The 20,000-nt window shown below is 40.5% G+C and overlaps 2 protein-coding genes across 2 annotated transcripts in view; one reads left to right on the top strand and one right to left on the bottom strand.

The window, feature by feature from the left end:
* Positions 1-11,441: 11,441 nt before the first annotated feature.
* Positions 11,442-15,376, bottom strand: LOC119597040 (V-type proton ATPase subunit E-like). Its single transcript, XM_037946475.1, has 5 exons — positions 15,236-15,376; positions 13,614-13,789; positions 13,173-13,341; positions 12,802-12,953; positions 11,442-12,259 (listed from the first exon to the last, which is right to left on the bottom strand). The coding sequence occupies exons 1-5, from the start codon at positions 15,266-15,268 to the stop codon at positions 12,109-12,111; spliced, it is 681 nt and encodes a 226-aa protein (XP_037802403.1). The 5' UTR covers positions 15,269-15,376; the 3' UTR covers positions 11,442-12,108.
* Positions 15,377-15,916: 540 nt separating this feature from the next.
* The window catches only part of LOC119597014 (dimethyladenosine transferase 1, mitochondrial-like), a 5,185-nt gene continuing 1,101 nt past the window's right edge, over positions 15,917-20,000 (top strand). The window contains exons 1-2 of the mRNA XM_037946444.1: positions 15,917-16,024; positions 19,875-20,000. The exon at positions 19,875-20,000 is cut by the window's right edge and continues 1,101 nt beyond it. Coding sequence (XP_037802372.1) covers positions 19,884-20,000 — 117 coding nt within the window. The 5' untranslated portion in view covers positions 15,917-16,024; positions 19,875-19,883. The remainder of the gene's footprint in view (positions 16,025-19,874) is intronic.

Raw genomic sequence — 20,000 nt, 5'->3', positions numbered from 1 at the left:
AAAGTCTCCAGGGATGGAATTCTGCCTTGCCCTCGGGGTACACCGGGGGGACCCCGAGCTGCTTCGATTTGTTACGCGCTTAAAAGGGGCCCCACACAGGGGCAAGGGGGCCGTCAGGTTGTCGAGTTTTTGAATGGTCAGAGACTGCCATGGTGAACTCGCTGGGAACACTCCTCCCCCCTTTAGTCTGTCCAGGTAAAAAACACCTTAGGGGGGGCCACGGGGGGGACGGGGAGTTTTAAAAAGTGGCCCCGAAAGGGTAGCCACAACCAGCCATGGTAGTGCCACCCGAACTCGGCACTCCCGGGAAACCCTCCATTTCTGGAGGGGTCCCATTTCGTGCTAAAAGAAAAGGGTTTGATTCCTTGGGCCCCTGTTTCCCGTTTTTCGCGGGACCCTGTCCCCGCGAGCAGGTTTAAGCGCTTGGGACAGGAGAAAAGTATAGGGATTTATATGGGTGTATAGCCCGTGTGTAGGGATGGATATAAATGCATAAAAATGTGAATATGTTATATATGTATATGTATTATATATATAAAATTTATATATATATTTTATAATTAATATATAATAATATAATTTTATATATATATATATATATATAAATATATTTTATAATAATTATATATAATAATATATATATATATTATATTAAAATATATATATATAATTTTTATAAAGTATGTATAAATATGTGGGGATGTACAGGGATGTGTTATATATATATAATATATATATATATATATTTTATATTTATATTATATTTTATATAAAATATATATATTAAAATTATACATGTATAATATATATATATCTATATATATATAATATATTATAAAATATATATATTAAATATTATTTAAAATGTACATATATTTTTATTTTATATATATAAAATATATATATATTATATAAAATATTTTATAAAAATTTCAATAATATATAAACATATGTCAACATTAATATATATGCATTTATATCCATACATACACACTGGCATATTTTATCAATAAATAAAAATCCCCTTTGGTTTCCCGGTACCCCGCGCTTTAACCGCATCGCCCGGAAAATAAACGATACGGGGACAGTGGCCAAGGAGATCGACCAAAATTCCCTTTTTAGCACGCAATGGAGGATCCCCCAAAAAACTGGAGGGGTTTTCCGGAGTGCGAGGTTTTGTGGGACCGACCCTAATATATATATATATATATATATATATTTTATATATATATATTTAAAATAATTATATAATATATATATCTATGGGATTTCTATAAAGATCATTTATTTTCCCAAAATATAAAAAAAATTTCTCTTAATCCTTTCCCTTATTTCTGGTGGAAACTGTGATAGAGAAGAGGATTCAGTAGTACCATTGCATTTCAAAGGAAGTAAAAAAAGGGTGAGAAAAGGGGAAAACATGAAAGGGAAAGAGGGGTGGAAAGGGGATGAAAAACAGGAAAATGATGCGGAGGGAGGGGGAGTGAAAGACAGGGGTGAGTGAGTGAAGGAGGGAGGGAGAGAGAAAAAACAGAAAATGAGTGAAGGGGGAGGGAGAGGAAAGAAGGGGGGTGAGGAAATGAAGGGGGGGAGGGGGAAAAGAAAGACAGAAAATGGGGTGAAGGAGGGAGGGAGGGGGAAAAAAAGGGAAAAAATGAGTGAAGGAGGGGGGGAGAGTTTAAAGGGCAGGGAAAATGAGTGAAGGAGGGAGGGGAAAGGAAAAACCAAAGTGAGTAAAGGGGGGGAGGGAGAGTGAAAGACAAAATGAAGGAGGGAGGGGGAGTGAAAGGGCAGGAAGTGAGTGAAGGAGGGAGGGAGAGTGAAAAACGGAAAATGAGGGGAAGGAGGGAAGGGAGGGGTGGAAAAAACAGAAATTGAGGGAAGGAGGGAGGGGACTGAAAGACAGAAAGTTTACGAAGGAGGGGGGGAGATGAAAAAACAGGAAGTGAAATGAAGGGGAGGGAGAGTAAAAAAACAGGAAATGAGTGAAGGAGGGGGGGAGAGGTTAATGGGAAAAACAGGAAGGGAGTGAAGGGGGAGGGGGAGGAAAGACAGGAAAATGGGGTTTAAAAGGGGGGAGGGAGAGTGAAAAACAGGAAAGGGTTGAAGGAGGGAAAAGAGAGTGAAAGCAGGGGAAATGAGTGAAGGGGGGGGGGGGAGGGGGGTGAAAAAACAAAATGAGTGAGGAAAAGGAAAAAGGGGATGAAAGACAGAAAGGAGTTTAAGGAGGGAGGGGGGAGTGAAAAACAGGAAGTGAGAGAAGGGGGGAGGGGGAGTGAAAGGGCAGGAAATGAGTGAGTGGGAGGGGGGGAGAGTGAAAGAAGGGGAAGGGGGTGAAGAAGGGAGGGAGAGTGAAAAACAGAAAGTGACGAAGGGGGGGAGGGAGAGTGAAAAAAACAGGAAGTGAGTGAGGGGAAGGAGGGAGGGAGATGAAAGACAGGAAGTGAGTGAAGGGGGGAGGGAAAAGTGAAAAAACAGAAAGTGGTGAAAAGGGGGAGGAGAGTGAAAGACAAAAAAAGTGAGGACGGAGGGAGGGAGAGTGAAAGACAGAAAGTGAGTGAAGGAGGGGGGAGAGTGAAAGACGGGAAAGTGATTTAAAGGGAGGGAGGGGGGGAAAGACAGAAAGTGAGTGAAGGAGGGAGGGAGAGTGAAAGAAGAAAGTGAGTGAAGGAGGGAGGGAGGGGAAAAGACAGAAAGTGAGTGCGGAGGGGGGGAGAGGGAAAGACAAAAAGTAAAGTGAAGGAGGGAGGGGAGTGAAAGACAGAAAGTGAGTGAAGGAGGAGAGTAAAAGACAGGAAGTGAGTGAAGGGGGGAGGGAGAGTGAAAGACAGAAAAGTGATGAAGGGGGGAGGGGGGAGTAAAAGACAGGAATTGAAGGAGGGGGGAGAGGAAAGACAAAAAGTGAGGACGGAGGGAGGGAGGTGAAAGCAGGAAGTGGGAAGGGGGGGGGGAGAGTAAAAGACAGAAAGTGAGTGAAGGGGGGAGGGAGAGTGAAAGAAAAAAAAAAAGGGGGAAAGGAGGGGGGGGAGAGGAAAGAAAAGAAGGGTGAGTGAAGGGGGGGGAGAGTAAAGACAAGAGTGAGTGAGTAAAGGGGGGAGGGAGAGTGAAAGACGGAAAGTGAGTGAGTGAAGGAGGGAAGGAGAGTAAAAAAGACAGAAGTGAGTGAGAAATGTTTTGTGGTAACAAGGAATGAGGAATTAATGAATATTTAAAACAAATAAAAAGGCTAGACATAAGGAAAAACATAGACAATAGTAAAGATTACGCGAAAAGGGTTAGAAGAGATAGATTACGGTAAAGTTAGATTTTAAAAATTATGAAGGTAGTATGGTAGTGTAGCCGTAATTAAACTGCAGAGTTTCCTCAGAGAAAAAAAGGATAAGAAACAAGGGGTTTACAATTCTGCAAGTGTTTATTTTAAAAAAGGTTAGCCTTATATATACAAAAGGTGAGGAATCACAAAAACAGAAATACCCCATAAAGAGGGGCCACCCCTCCGTGGGGGGGCGTGGCCCCCTGGGAAGACAAGAATCGTTGTCCACTGATAATGGCGTGGCAAAATGGTGAGCGGCCACCACTCCCCGTGATATCGTTGTTACTGGGGTTAGCAAACTGCGACCAAGCGGTAAAATACCCCCCGTCAGCGAAGATCCCCAGGATGTGAGAGGGGGCCTGGAGAACCATATGGAGGGGGGTCGTCGCGAGGATAGCGGCTTTAGGCGTTATCGAGATCCAATCACTGGCCCCTTTTAATCCGCAGTGGAAGCTTTCTTTCCTTTAATGATTTTGTAGGGCCGGAAAAGGGGGGGGTGAGGGAGGCGTGGGGCGTCGGTGCGGGGGGAAAACATACTTCGCTGTAGTAGATCTTTGGGGAAGAAGGGGTTTTTTGGGGGGCCCTGTAGATCTGTTTGTAGGGGGCGAACTTCCCAACGATGCTTCGTAGTCTGGCAATGTCATTGCTAGATGGAGCATTGGGGAAGAATTTACCGGGAACCACGAGGGGGTCGCCGAAAACCATCTCTGCTGGGGAGACATCGAGCCCTTCCTTTGGAGTCGTTCGAAGGCCGAGAAGGACCCAGGGAAGTTGCGAAAACCACATTGAGTTGCTACATCGAGACATCAGGGCAGCTTTAGGGTTCTGTAGAAACGCTCCACCATGCCGTTAGCTTCCAGGTTGCCCCAGGGACATCCAGAGCTGCGATGTGAAAGAGGTGCCTCGGTCGGATGTTATGTGGGCAGGGATGCCAAATCTCGAAATCCACCTGGAGAACAGAGCGGCGGCACGGGAGGTGGAACTGGCATTGGACATAGGAATAGCTTCAGGCCATCTAGTTGAACGGTCCACTATGGTGAAGAGGTAGCGCTGAATTTTGGAGGTTTGACAGGCGGTGCAGGATCAAACTCAGTCCTTTGCGTCTCTGGAGATGTTGTGCCACATGAATTTCTGCTTCAGGAAGCGTGCTGTGGGATGGGACAGGTCGTGGATGAGGCTGAAAATGTGACGACGGAGGGAGGCTGGAATCCACAGGTCCACAGGGACGTCCTTCCACTTCAGGGAAGTGATAGATGTTCGACAGGCTGACATTTCGGGGTCCTGTTGCTGTTCTTTAGCGAGTTGGTTGTAGTCGAGCCCTAAAAGAACTGCGTCAATGGAAACTTTGGAGAGGACGTCGGCTACGGGATTTTTCCTGCCCGGCAGGTGTCGAATGGAGCAATTGAACTTGGCGATGGTGGAGAGATGACGGCGCTGGCGGAGAGACCATGCGTCGGCTTGTCTCGTGAAGGCGTGGACTAGGGGCATGTGATCCGTGTGAATTGTAAAGGTGTTGGCTTAGTCAAGCTATCCAACAGTACGCCATCCAACACAAGACATCCCACAGAATCCATCCAACATAAGAAAAATAGGTCAAACCTCGTTCCTATGTATTGAGCGAATCTAAAAACAGGAATAAAACCGGAACGAAGACTGGTTCCCTTCTTCGGAAGTAACTATAATGTACAGGAGAAAGTTCGACACTAGTCGATATGAGCTTCTGTTGGATGGAAACTGAACCGTCAGCCAACAATAACAGCGCTCCGCAGTGTATTTAATTTCAAAATTTGTCCCACTAAACCCCCTGGGGGTCAGATAGAGGCTCCTCCCCACTACAGGAATCCATTAACCCCTCGGGGTCCAGATCCTTTTTTTACGAGAACAGGAGGTCCAAAGTTGACACCTCCAGGACGTTGTCCTTATGTTGGATGGAATTTCAAAGTTGAATTCGAATTTGAAATTCCATCCAACATAAGGAAAACGTCCTTGTGGGACAACGTCCTGGAGGCGACAACTTTGGACCTCCAGTTCTCGAAAAAAAAAAGGATCTGGACCCCGAGGGGTTAATGGATTCCTGTAGTGGGGAGGAGCCTCTATCTGACCCCCAGGGGGTTTAGTGGGACAGTTCCTAATTTTCGAGATATAAAATTTTGAAATTAAATACACTGCGGAGTGCTGTTATTGTTGGCTGACGGTTCAGTTTCCATCCAACAGAAGCTCATATCGACTAGTGTCGAACTTTCTCCTGTACATTATAGTTACTTCCGAAGAAGGGAACCAGTCTTCGTTCCGGTTTTATTCCTGTTTTTAGATTCGCTCAATACATAGGAACGAGGTTTGACCTATTTTTCTTATGTTGGATGGATTCTGTGGGATGTCTTGTGTTGGATGGCGTACTGTTGGATAGCTTGACGGCGGTGAAGGTGTTGCCCTCAAGAAAATGGCAGAAATGACGGACAGCTTGGTGAACGACGAGGAGCTCTCTACCGAAGGATGAGTAGTTCTTTTCAGCCTTAAGTAACTTGCGGCTGAAGAAACCTAAAGGGTAGGGCAGTCCTCAGACTACCTGCTCTAGGACAGCTCCGATAGCGATGTTGCTGGCATCTGTGGTGAGGAGAAGAGGCTTCCCTAGGTTGGGAAAAACGAGGAGGGCTGAAGCGGCGAGAGCTCCCTTGGCCTTATGAAATGCATCTGCTTGAGGGGGGCCCCACATCAGATCCTTGGGTTTCCCTGCAAAACAGCTGTAGTTGTAAGTGAAAGTACCAAAGGGCGTGGTGACGGCGGTTTTGGGGATGTCTTCTGGGTGCATTAGTACTTGGTAGTAGCCCTTCAGTAGGTCGAGCTTGGAAAAAAAATTTGGCGCCGTGGAGGAAGGAAGTGACATCTACGATGTTAGACAGTGGGTAGTGGTCTACCCGCTGTCAGAACAAGCAATAACCAATCGATCAAGGGGCGTGGCTCGCCTGGCGAATGACGAGCAATCATCTGCTCGCGTGATCATAGCGTGGCGAATGCCGAGCGGCCATCCACTCACGTGATAATCGCTTGTTACCACGGGGTCGAGCAAACTAGCAAACAAGCAGTTACGGTAGTAAAAAGTGTAGAGAGGGGAGCTAATGAGTATAGTATAAGATAAAGGTTGTTAGAAGGGGAAGGAGTTAAGAGAGTAGGGTAATTAGAGCAAATGGAGGATATTTATGCATCTGAGGAAGGATAATAAACTGTCAAAGCAAAAGGAAGGGATTTCCGTGAGGATGTCCAATAGGTTGAGGGGGAGAGGTCGGAAAAGTGAGAACAAGAGAGGAAAAGCAGAGGTACGGGTTGCTGTAAAGCGGTGACAGGATAGTAGGATGTGTAGGTCTGAAAATAGGACTTTGCATGAGGAGGTGGATCAGACTGTGACATGAGACAAGAATGTGTGAGGCGAGTGTGCCCAATGCATAAGCGGGCAAGAGCAATTTCTCAGCATCTATTCTTATGGACCAGTATTGACCAAGGGGAAATGGAAGGTTTTATGTTGCCTAATTTATTAGTGGTAAGGGGTCTGATTTTGGTGTATCAGGGAAAACAGAGGGGCACATACGAGAGGAAGGTATAAGCCAAGGTGGGTATCTATGGGTAGAAAAAATATGGGTCGGAGGTGAGGATAGGGTGATTTGGAGAGAAGTACATCCATCCGGACAGAGAAAGGAGTGGGTAGGCGTGGAGAGGAGGTAAAGGTAAGGAGAAGTGATTAAGGGACATTTAGTTTAGAGAGAGAGAATTGATGAAAATGTGCATAGCACCGAGAGAGGGGCTCTCATAACTCTAGGCTCTCAACTACCTAGGGCTAAGCTTAGACCCCAGTGGTAGATAATATCAAGGTGAGTAAGAAGTGAGGTAGAGGCAGGGTAATAAATATGACAGCCAAAGTCAAGAGTGAAGAGGATCAGTGAAGTATGGAAAGAGATGAAAGTTTTGTGGTCTGAATACTAGGATATGTGAGAGAGAGTCTGTAGGAGTCGGTGGTGGCGGCGAGTTTTCTCTTTGATATAGAGGATATGGTCTCGCCAGGAAAGTTTGGAATCAAAAATAACTCCGAGGAATCTGGAGAGTGGAAGTGGAGAGAGGTATCATATAAAGAGTGGAGGTTGAGGACCTACACGTAATCTAGAAAAAAGGATGGAGAAGGATGTGGAGGTGGAAAAGCAGAAGCCATGGCCAGTTGTCCAGGAAGAGATTAAAGATATTGTAGATTGGATTAGTTGACGGAGAGTAGGTACAGAAGGGCCCGATGTATAGATGATAAAATCATCTATATGCAGGGAGAATCGGATACCTGGCAGTAATACCGAAATTAAGCCATTTATGGATAAATGGGATAATGTGGTACTTAGGGCACTCCCTTGCGGGACACCCTCATATTGAGGAAAAGATGGGGAAGTTAAAGAGGAAAATTTGACTAGGAAGGTACAATAAGAAAAGAAAGATTTAATAAATTCACTGATGTTTCCTCGTATGCCATGAGATGATAACTGGCTCAGAATGTGGTATCGCCATGTAGTATCATATGCATTTTCATGGTCGAAGGGAACGGCTAAAAACAGCCACATCTGCAAAGGCAGATACTATATAATTTTCTAAATGTGCCAGAGAGTCGACTGTGCTTCGAGCACGACGGAATCCAAATTGGAAAGGAGATAGAAGACTGTTGGATTCAAAGTACCACATTAGTTGCAGATTGACCTTCTTTCTAGCAACTTGCACAAGCAGCTAGTCAGAGCAATGGGCCGATAGTCTTGAGAGAGGTTACCGGGTTTATTAGGTTTAAGGAAAAGTAGAATAAGAGCTTCGAGCTAGTGAGGAAGAAAGTTCCCGGTAGTCCAAATTGTTAAAGATTGTCAGTAGGAAGGATAAGGAGATCAATGGTAGATGTCATAGCATACGATAATGAATGCCGCCAAGGCCTTCATGTGTATTGCGGCACGACTGTAAGGCAGAAAGGAGCTCAGTAGAGGAGAAGAGGGCATTTTAGGGTTCTGTAGAGGATAAGGAGAAGGAGATAGGAGTGTGTTCCTTGGCTGTTTTAATGAAATGGAACTGGGAACAAAAGTGAGAGCCACTAGCTGAAATATGCAGCAAGTTCAGTAGCAAAGGTTCAGAAATGAGAGTGTTACGGATGTGGAGGACTGGGGCAGGATAGTTTACGGATTCTACGCCATACTATAGAAATAGGTGTAGAGAAGGTAATTGTGGAGACGTAATTTTGCTAGCTGGCTTTTGAGATTCGGATTGTGCGATGTAGTTGAGCTTATGCTCTTTTAAAATTTATAAAGGCTGATTTTTGGCTGGGAGTATTTTGCTTTTAGTGATAACTACTCCATGCCGCACGCTTCAATCAAAGCCTTTGGTGCTTTCAGTGTTCATCCATGGAACACATTTTGATGTGTATGGTCGGGAAGTTCGGGGAATAGTTGTGAAGGCACCACTCAGGATAGTGATTGTGAAATAAGAAAGCATATCTTATGTGGAAGAGAAGGAAGATGGAAAAAGAGGGACAGGTAAAAGTACGCCAGTCTGCCCTATCGAAGCACCAGCGTGGAGGGTTGGGGAGTGGGACACAGGAAGAAGGAGAGAGGAGAAGAGGGAAGTGATCTCTATAGAGAAAGTAATCTGAGTTGAGAAAGATAATGTCAATGTTAGAAAGAAACCCCTCTAGTGAACGGCCTCGGGAAGTAGGGGTAGAGTCACCCCAAAGTGTGACGACAGTTGAAATCGCTGACTCGAAGGGAAGTTTCGAAGTCAACTGGAAGAGAAGGAGAAACGTAAACTGAAACAACTGTGATCCAACAGCCAAGAAAGATATGTATAAATGTGCAAGGAATAGTGGTTTGGAAGGAAGGTATAGTGCATGGTGTTTGATGGATGAGCACAGATGAGATAGAAAGAGAGTGATACAAAATGATAATTTGGAATCGGTACTGGATGATGTGTTAGGAAGGTTTCTTGGAGACAGATAAAGGATGGATATGAGGTGACGAAGATCAAGTCTATGAGAACGAAAACCTCGAATGTTTCACTATAGAAGAGTCATTGTGGATCAATGAACGGGTGATAACGGTAGAGATGGATGTCTTTGAAGTAGGAGGAGAAGTAACTGGGGATTGAGGTAGGGGATCAGAGGAAGGGGGTGAATGTATAGTATCGGGAGATTCATCAGGGAAGGTGGGATCAGGGGACGGAGGTGAGGGTGTAGTATCTGGATTCATCAGGGAAGGTTTTACAAAAGGGATTCACGTGTGTATCCAGAAGGGAGTGGCAGGAATTATCTGGTGCGATAGATACGTCGAGGAATAGGGAGAGACAGAGGGGGAGTATACGCTATTGAAGCATAGAATGGAAAAAGAATTTGACTGGGAGATAGGGGAAATAGAGGTTAAGGAGTAGGGGAAGTGGTGCTGAGGAAGATGTAGAGACTACTTGGGTAGAGGGGATAGGAGTGGAGTGAAGGATGGTACCAGAGTAGGGAGTGATTGAAAAACCTCGTCGGCGTGCTTCCTGTCTGGCCTCTCGTAGTGTGAGGCCAAGTTTGTGTCTGAGAACAGCTACCTCAGACTCAAACTTGGAAGCATAGCATTCCCTTTAAAATACATTATGGGAGCCACCACAGTTGACTCATATATGTGATTGTGCAGGACAGTTTGAAGTCATGACCAGGTTGGGCACATAGAGGGTATCGGGCTGTGGAGCAACAGTGTTTTACAGGGTGGCCAAAATGCCAACATGCCGACATATAGACTTTATGGGGAAGGTCATGTATATGAAAGGTAAACTTGTCAATATTGATGTGGGACTTCTGGCAGCCTCTTGGGGGAATATTGTAATGATACTGGATCGTAGTCAGAGAGGCAGGCAAGTAGGTCGTCTTCACAATCTGACCAATCATTGTCGTAGATAGTTAGGGAGATGAAAATAGTTCCATTTATTAAGGGGGGAGTGGGGTTTGCCAGTGAGGTCAACCGGGGTAGATAGTGAATGGGCTTGAGACTCGGATGTAATTGTGACAATGCGTGAGCGGGCAGGACGACTGCAGAAGGAAACTGTGTCTGCTTGTTTTTGGAGGCTTTGTTGGAAGAGGAGGGTATTATCGGAGTAAGGACTATTCAGGGAATCCCAAAAAACCTGTCCCATTTGGCTGGGCTGAATAGGGTACTCAAAGGGTTTGTAGAAGTGGGAATTGTAGATGGGCGAGGTGGAGGAGGAGGTGGTATGGAATGAGAAGTGCTCTGGGGATCAGGGTAATAGGGTTGAAGAGTTGTATTAAGTGAGGAGGTCTAAAATGAAGATGATCGTGCAGGAGGGGGTTTGGAGTATATTGGGAGTGAGGAAGGGGTGTCTTTTGAAGATTGAGTTTTAACCTGGATAGATGTTTCAGGATGGGTCAAATTGAGTTTGTGTCGATAAGGAGGGTGTAGTAGTAGTGTTCAGAGATGTGATCAAAGGAGAGTCAGAGGTCAGTAAACCAGAGGAGTTAGATTCTGAGAGCCTAATTGCCTCTAATAAGGGTACATAATCTTCAAATGTGGAGAAGATAAAAGATCCACCTCTCAGGGTCCCCATGAGGGGTAAGGGCTAGACAGCTAAACAAGGGAATACCGTGCCCATGGCTCCCCAAGGCCGTTCAAGACTGGCACAAAGTCAGCCTTTCATCCCTTTAACACAGCTCTTACTCCTTAGGAATTGGACACGAGAAGGGGTTGGGGAAGATAAGGAAAAGGAAGGTAGGAGAAGAAAAGATAAATTAATAGAGTCGAGGGCTAATGCCCAAGGTAGGGGAGAGCCCTAGTATTGGGCCTCAGTCTCAGTCTCTTGAGCCTCCCCACAACAACAAGCAAGGGACTTGGGGGGAATGAAGGAGTTATTAGAACAAAACGTGTTAGATGCCAGTGGTCTTACAGCATTATAAGGTAGTATGGTAGCGAAAAGATGAGTTAGAATAAGAATAACAAGGTAGAGGAGATGGAGCTGAAGCAGGAGGATGGACAAAAAGAAAGGAAGAAGAGATAATAAGTTTAAAAGGAGGAGGAGATAAAATTTACATTTCCTTATAATGATAATCTGTATGATTTGGTAAAGGAAAGCATTATAATAACGTTACATTTCTTTATTCAACATCTAAGCATACACTTAATACAACCTTTAAAGATGTTGCAATTTACCTCTTAGTTAACAATATCTACATACACCGTGACATCCCAAAAAGAGACATACATATAGTTTCTATATTTTTTACATAAAAATTAAAAATGCTCACTGTCTAACATCTCAAACACAAAAACTTCAAAGAACCTTGATGCCTCAACAACATTTCAACATGGCTGGAAATTATTACAGACACACACACTAAGCTTGAGAAAAATCAATTTTCTTCTGAACCTAACTCAACATTGTATCATGTCTTCAGGCCAAGAAGAGGGGACCCTTCACAAACCTTACAAAGCTTTCCTGAACATATTTACAAAAACGATTACAATATATAGGAATGTTATAAATAATCTCAATTTACATGTACTGGCTTCCAACATTATGTCATCGTACATTTTCGTTGATTTCCATCTCTTCATCAGAATTAAAAAGAAAAAAAGGAAGATTGATTGGATATTTCTTCAAGGATGCTACCCTGACATGAAAAAATAATAAAATTCAGTATTACAGATTTCTCATGAAGTTCACATTAAATTTTCCTTAGATTTTGTGCACCTGTTTGGAACGTAAAGAGAGAGCGGTTCAAGGAGCTGCTCATTTGTGGAAGCCATCTAGTTGTCAAACTTGCGGTTTGGGTTGGGCCCAAACAGCATAATTCGGATCTCCGGCAGCATCTGCTGAGCCAGCATCTCTAGCCTGGCCTCAAGTGTGTTTGAGACCTTGATCCGGTTGCCCTTGGTCAGGAGCTCCACACCTCCACAGCTGGGGAAGGATATAAACAGATAGCAATACTTAGATGAGATCAGAGTAAATAGTTTAACAAAACCTTAAAGATTCCTTGTGTTCACTTGACCCAGCCCAAAATGCTCAGGGCAAATGATTTTGGCAAGCTATGCACTTCCTAAACTATATGGACACCAGTGAAACTTGCTGAAAAAGAGAGATGACTTACTTAGTTGACCGAGAATGTAAGAATGGCTTGAAACTGATGAATGAAATTTCTTTATTACATACATCAATGACTATCTAAAATTGAAAATTAAATAAAATATGTGTTGCAATTTGGACAGATACTTTCAATGCTCGATTCTGGTGGCTATATAACTGGCCACAAGGCAAGGTGAACCCTCTCCAAACCTTGCCCTCTTTCCCACACAATGCATTACCCAACGATTTGATAGCTTAACTGTTCAAAACATTTTACAGTGCAATACATGACATACTAAGTGAACACAGTGATTGACTGAATCAATATTATAAAACAATAACAACATTCCCAAATTCAACTAAAGCTCATTGCTTACATTTCTGCTGGGAGCCAATTTGCAGTATCAATCTGGAGCTTGCAGTCTCTACCAGTTAGGCTCCTGTAAGAGGCTAATGCCTTGGCCATGGAATGCTCCACCAGGCTTTGGTCGGCCCGACGACATCTCAAGATCAGACTTGGTTCCAAAAGCTGAGGTGAAAAAAATTTTCAGGAATATTATAAATGGTGTCACTAATGTTCAGCATAATGTACAGTGACAATCACTGAACCTATATTCTGTATATTTTTTTGTCAAAATGAGGCACACAAACATGTTTACATGTACATACACACAACCCGGCAAAAACCAACGCCTACACAACACACACATACTATACTCTACATACTCTTAAGGCCAAACAAGCCTACCTGACAGAGCCCCTGGCAGATAAGGTCCTCAAGAAGTTTTGCATATGCTCCCTGGTTCAGAGTCAGTTGGTTTAAGTTCTGTTGTGCTTCATGCAAGACATTATTAATATGGGCCTCCTGGGCCTTCAACACCTCCAGTCGTGACTTGTTTAACAGGTTGCTTGCACCGCTGTAAAAAGCAAAGTTTTGAGGTTAATGTTCATCCAAAGAAAAAGAATGAAATATGTAATAAGATTTAACAGAGTTCTATTAAATGCAACATTTACATTTTACCTTCAAATTGCAAAACTGTGTCACTTACCACAAATATGTTATCCAATCTGATCAATATTTAATCCTGAACCATAAGTACACTATCAAAAATAAAAATCTTACCAAACTGAACATCAATAAAAATAATAATGACAAAATATAACAAATAGAAAACAATACTGTACTCACATCTTTTTCTGAAGCTCAACTTGTTTTTCTTTACGTTCATAATATTCAATGATTTTCAAACGGTTCTGCTGAACAAGTCTGCCCTTTTCAATGGTGAATTCTTCCTCAGCACGAGCATCGATTTCTTCAGCTTTTTCATTGGCCTCCTGCTCAATGAAGGCCATCATATGATGGATCTGGAAAAAGAAAAAAAGAACAATTGCCAATTTCACCTCTAATAATATCAATATTTGTATAAAATGACAATAGGATATTGCAAAAAATTAAAGCATAATAGCTATTTGTCATTATATGTATTAGAGTGAAATAAATATTTGTCTTTGCAAATATTTATTTTTAGAAGCATCCATAAATATAGATACATATATATGTGATATGTGATATATATATACATATATGCCAAATAACCTCTCAATAGTGAATTGAGTGAGGCCTATGTCCTGCAGTGAAATGAATGGCTAGGAAAAAAAAAAAATAAAAATAAAAAATAAATAAATAAATAAATAATAAATAAATAAAATAAAATAAATAAATATATATATACACATATACATATATATATATATATATATATATATATATATATATATATATATATATATATATATATATATATATATATATATATATATATTATACATATACATATACATATACATATATATGTATATATATACATATACATATACATACACACACACACACACACACACACACACACACACACACACACACACACACACACACACACACATATATCTATATACACACATGTATATATGTACGTATATATCTATGTATATGTGGGTATATGTAATATATGTATATGTATATGTATATATGTGTATGTGTGTATATGTATATGTGTATATGTATGTATGTATGTATGTATGTATGTATGTATATATATATATATATATATATATATATATATATATATATATATATATATATATATATATATATATATATATATATATATATATATATATATGAATAAAGATTACTATACAAGTAAAATAGAAAAAAAGACTTAGGAGCATTTCTGGCTGATCATCAGACTCAATTTTTTTCATCTATTCAATCAATAATACTTGGTATTTTTTCATAATACCTTTGCATTGCCGATAATGATATTTTAGAATCAAAGGATTCCTCTCAGTCTCTACTATCCAAATATATTAAAATTATGTCGAGGAAACCCCCATTGGCCCCGATAGCAGGGGCATGCTTGAAAGGTACCTGGGAAATTGCGAGGTAAAATATGAATAACATATACTGAAATCGTCACTATATAATGTCTGTTGTGGGGGTTGGGGAGGGGGGCCTCGGCATAGTTCATACATACATGTATACTAGGGGGTGAGAGGAATCCAACGATACTTAAATCGTTGAGATCGGTTAGGCAAAGGTATTGTGAAAAATTACCCAGTACTTCCTTTAAGACATTCTCAAATACAATTACTTAATAAATTTCCCGGAGAAATTGAAATAAACTTAAATCAGCTTGGGACAAAAGATTTCACTGAGAAAGCATCACAACAAAAACAAGTTAAAGTGGTTTAATTCTTGGTATTTTACATGCACATTCACTGAAGGTTCCTCCTAATATTTAGTTTTACCTGTTTCTGGACATCTGCATCGCTGAGAGCCATTTTGACGGTGTTTTCTGGTGTCTCGGATGGAGCGTAGTGTTAGCCGTATGACAGGTCGATGTTGATGTGCAGACAACAATCATATGATGACTCCACCGTCAGACGAGAAACTTTTTTGGAAAAGTATATATTAATTTTAGTCTCTAAATTGAGTAAAACTTACTAAAATGTATTTAAAATTTTATTTCTTATTAAAAACGAGAAGTTCAAGATTTATTATGCTTTATTATTATTTAAAAATTCAAAATAACAATAGTTTCTCGAATCACGAGGTTCTGGGTAGCTAATCTGACTCCCTTAAGAAAAATTGGATTCCTTTATCAAGCGGAGGCAAGTGCTATTTGATACCTTTAATATTCATGATTATCTACAATAAGAGGATTTCTGGGATTCTTCAAATTCAAAATAGATTTGATAAATAAACGTAAGGAATGAATAGAGAAATGAATGATGAATATTATAGCACAAAATTTTCAGTGCAAAATATACGATAATCTCAAAATTCGATAGTACATATATTTATAGAGTTTGTAGTTCAATAGTTCCTACCATTTTCGAAATTTCGTGAGTACATTTATCAAAACTTTGCGTTTTTCAGCATACAATCTAGTTAAAAGTATTAGAATAGTATCATCAATACAATCTTGAAGATTCTGTCGGAAATTGTTGATGAAATAGAATATCACATGACTTGTTTATGTTCGCATCGGAACACAAACGTTGAATATTCTTAAGGAAACATTTATAGTTTACCTGGTAATTATTCCCTTTAACTATAACTATAATATTTAGTGTTTTTCTAGTCTTTGGCATTCTGAGCATTTGCTTACTTTGCTCTTCGGGGTTCAGCTTTGCATTTCGTTTGTTAGATAGTCTTTTATTGTCATTTCCATATATTTTCTGATGTTTCCTATAACCTCATGTTGTTTTGAAGCCTATTAATTATCCCAAATAGTAAGTTTGTAGAATAGATCTGCCCTTTAGGATCCATGGGCATCAGTGCAAATAAACCAATATCTGTCAGCCAGTGTGGCCGGGATGGTCAGCAGAACCAATTTATGAGCTAAACAGGAGCAACTGAAAATCCCCACAAATTGCTCATTAACTCTCGGCTAAGTAAATGGCAGGCCATGTTCACTTGACGGAGCCTCCACCATAACTGAGTCGTGATGTCAGTCGTGAGGCGTGTCACTCTGACCTGCCCAGGCTCTGTCTTCCTGCTTGAACGTGGCGGATCTTTTGCATTCCAGGCGAGGGTCGGGGACAGCAGCCCCCCCCCCCCCGTTGACAAGGGTCTTATGAGGCATAGCCTCCAAAAAAGGCTAAAAACATAGATACTGCAATTTTCCTTGGATACCTCATATCCCCCCTCCCCTCCACCAATTGATATGGTATATTTCTTGTTAACTAATGCCAATTAAACAACTATAGGTATTTGTTACCGAGAGCGACGCACCCTCCAGAGACAAAGTCCCAAAACCAGGGTATCATGCGAACCCAAAACCCAAACCTAACCTTCCCTTCCTTCTCTTTATTCCCTAGAGGCAAGCTCCCATGCCAACCTATAGAAAATGAATATTAAGAACTAGGGCTGTGTGAGGGTGCTGTGAACTTAGTCTCTGAGCAGTGACAGCAGATATTTTTGTCATTTCACAGAAATGTGAGGCCGCTGCAGCTGTACCTGTATTGTTTATTACTCTATTTTTTATGCTCTACAAGATGGCAGTGTTCATTTCCCACTTTCTCTGTTCGCCGCTCTTGGTAACATTAATCCAACTATTAATACCTGCCCGACATCACAAGGAATCCATCAGTATCAAATATGATAGATTTCAAGTTATGAACCTACTCTAGAAACTGACCTTTAAAACTGCATGTAATTTGTCTTTACTTTTTGTTATTTTATCATTCAGTATTTTTGTTGAATAGGAATGCATCAAGTGAAACCAAGTGTAATGATTAGCAGGAGGTATATCCCACTAGTTTGTCACCAATGTAATGTTGTGGTGAGTTCGTGTTCCTTTTTGAATGGCACTCGTTTGGCTCTTGTGAGTTGTAGTTAAAGTCATTTTGAAACTATACTTTAATACTGTGGGAGTTTGGTAGTTGGACTACAGAGGACAGGCAAGGCAGAGGCACCCAGGGAGGAGCAGGGCATCTGCCATGCCCGTAAGGGTGAGCGGTCTGACTCAACTACTCAGACATTGTTATGAACAAACTTTGTTTTGAAGCATTTCATAATGGAAAACATGAAATAATTTGGATAGACATAAATTTAGATACATAATGTCACATGATGCTTTCGTGGTGAAGGAACAAGGGTATATACTGTTGTATGTGAGAAGAGTTATTGTGTTTACAAGACTAAAAAGCTTCGTGATAAGGAAACAGAAATGCTGAGTATTCATAAAACCTAAACATATGTGAATATCAATAATAATAGCAATAACATACTTAGTGATTCAGAATAAGCATTTTCTAGTGAATATTGAGAGTATAAACAAGACATAATTATACACAGACATCAGAATAACGGCATGGAAACTGCTTGCGAGCAATAAGGGTTGAATTAGCATGTTCTAAGGTCACTTCGTCATTGTCACAGTTGTAGACCTGTTGGAAGGACAGTGGCATTATTGTGTGTTGTGGGAGACCTAGGGTGAGGGAAAGGTGTGAGGTCATTAAACCAAGTCCTCTGGCAAAGGTTAACAATTTTCATTGTGTAATACTTTGCCTAGAAAGAGCTCATGTGATGGTAATTACGTTTCATTTGTAATCAAGTCTTTTAATGTCATCTTATATATTTTTTTTACAACCCTTACATTTTTTTTTCTAGATCTGTATTCCTATTCTGGATAATTATTCCTCTTGCACCTTTTTAAATTCGTTCAAGCTTATATGATATTACTGGAATAAAATCCTCAGCCAATTTATTAGGAAGCTAAACAGTTTTATGAAGTAAAATAACTGATGTAAAGATGAATTAAACACAAAAAGATATATATAAAATTCTGTATTTACTGGTTTGAATTTACTGTTTATGGTAGTAAATTATATTAGTCTTTTTGTTTTATATGTTTGTTTACTATTTTTGTTTATTTATTTATGATAGTTTTTCTTAGTTTAGATTGGCTGTAGTAACAATATTGGCCACAGTTATTCTTTGGGTGTTGTTGACCAGTTCATCCATGTTTTTATTGTTAAAGATTATTTTGCCTCTTTTTCTGCATATTTTCTGCGTATTTTATGCCATCAGGGCCTAAGAAAACTTTGATAAGAGTTTGCTCTGATGGGCATGCTTAGACTGAAGGTTCTGTAAAGTATAGATGGGTCATATATAACCTATTTCCTATGACTGTGTCTGTTTCTCTAGAAACAGACACAGACCTTAGGGGTAGCTATCAGTGCATTTATCAGAAGACAAAGACCATGATTTTAGAATCCTGTGGACCAAGACCATAATCCAGGACTTCAGGAGTCTACTAGCAGATCATTCTTAGGTGATCTATGCTTGTGATGAGATCATCAAAGTCACCTAGAACTTAGCATATTTTGGTAGTCTTATTCATAGTTTTATGGGGTTTTGGACCAAGAAGCCAGTAGATGGATTGGCTTGATGGAAAAAGGCATGAATTCTCTGTCTTGTTGGTCAGGAAGTACCCAAGTTTTTTGTTGGAAATAGAGAACTGTTTTAGATTTATATTGCAGTTTGCATTTGGATGAATTAACATTGCATTTCCTTGATGCCATAAGTGCATCTTAAAATATTTATGTAATCAGCTACAAGTTTTATCAGCTTGTCTATGATGTAAGACAAGAATGAATAAATTAATGTTTAAATGTATATATAAGTATAAAAGATAGTATCACTTTCTGTATCTGTATTATATATATATATATATATATATATATATATATATATATATAATGTGTGGTGTGTGGTGTGTGGTGTGTGGTGTGTGGTGTGTGGTGTGTGTGTGTGTGTGTGTGTGTGTGTGTGTGTGTGTGTGTGTGTGTGTGTGTGTGTGTGTGTGTGTGTGTGTGTGTGTGTGTGTGTGTGTGTGTGTGTGTGTGTGTGTGTGTGTGTGTGTGTGTGTGTGTTGTGTGTTTGCACGTGTGTGCGTGTGTATTGAGATATATATATATATATATATATATATATATATATATATATATATATATATATATATAGATAGATAGATAGATAGATAGATAGATAGATAGATAGATAGATAGATAGATAAACTGCATTTATTGGTGAGGTTTATTGCTGTTTTTATTTTGGGATTGATATAAGAATTTTTATGTATAAATGTTTAGGGAAAAGAAAGTATTTTTAACTGTACATGTCATTGAGATCAAGTCTCTCATTAAGTCTTGACCTGTGAGTTAATAATTAATGCCAGATCCTCCCAGCACATGTTTTCAGTATTCATCTTGTGAATTTCATACAAATGTATGAGGCTTACATAAGTCAGTATCTTGAACTTGATGCTTTATGCTCACACATATTTTTTAGGACTAAAATTCATTGATAAATGCTAGGATAAGGTAAAATTTATATACTTTTTACTTCCTGTATTCTGAAGGCTTTTTGATGTTGCAGTGTCAGCAGATGATGGCGAGCTCAACTAGAATGGTGGCTAAGCATTTAGCCGCAGTTGCTATGAGGCTTCCTCCTCTGCCGTCCACGAGTGATCTTGTTAGGCTCTACAAATTGCGAGCCATTAAG

Source organism: Penaeus monodon, chromosome 38 (assembly GCF_015228065.2).
Source record: "Penaeus monodon isolate SGIC_2016 chromosome 38, NSTDA_Pmon_1, whole genome shotgun sequence".
Lineage (NCBI taxonomy): Eukaryota > Metazoa > Arthropoda > Malacostraca > Decapoda > Penaeidae > Penaeus > Penaeus monodon.
This window is presented reverse-complemented; position numbering and strand designations above follow the sequence as displayed.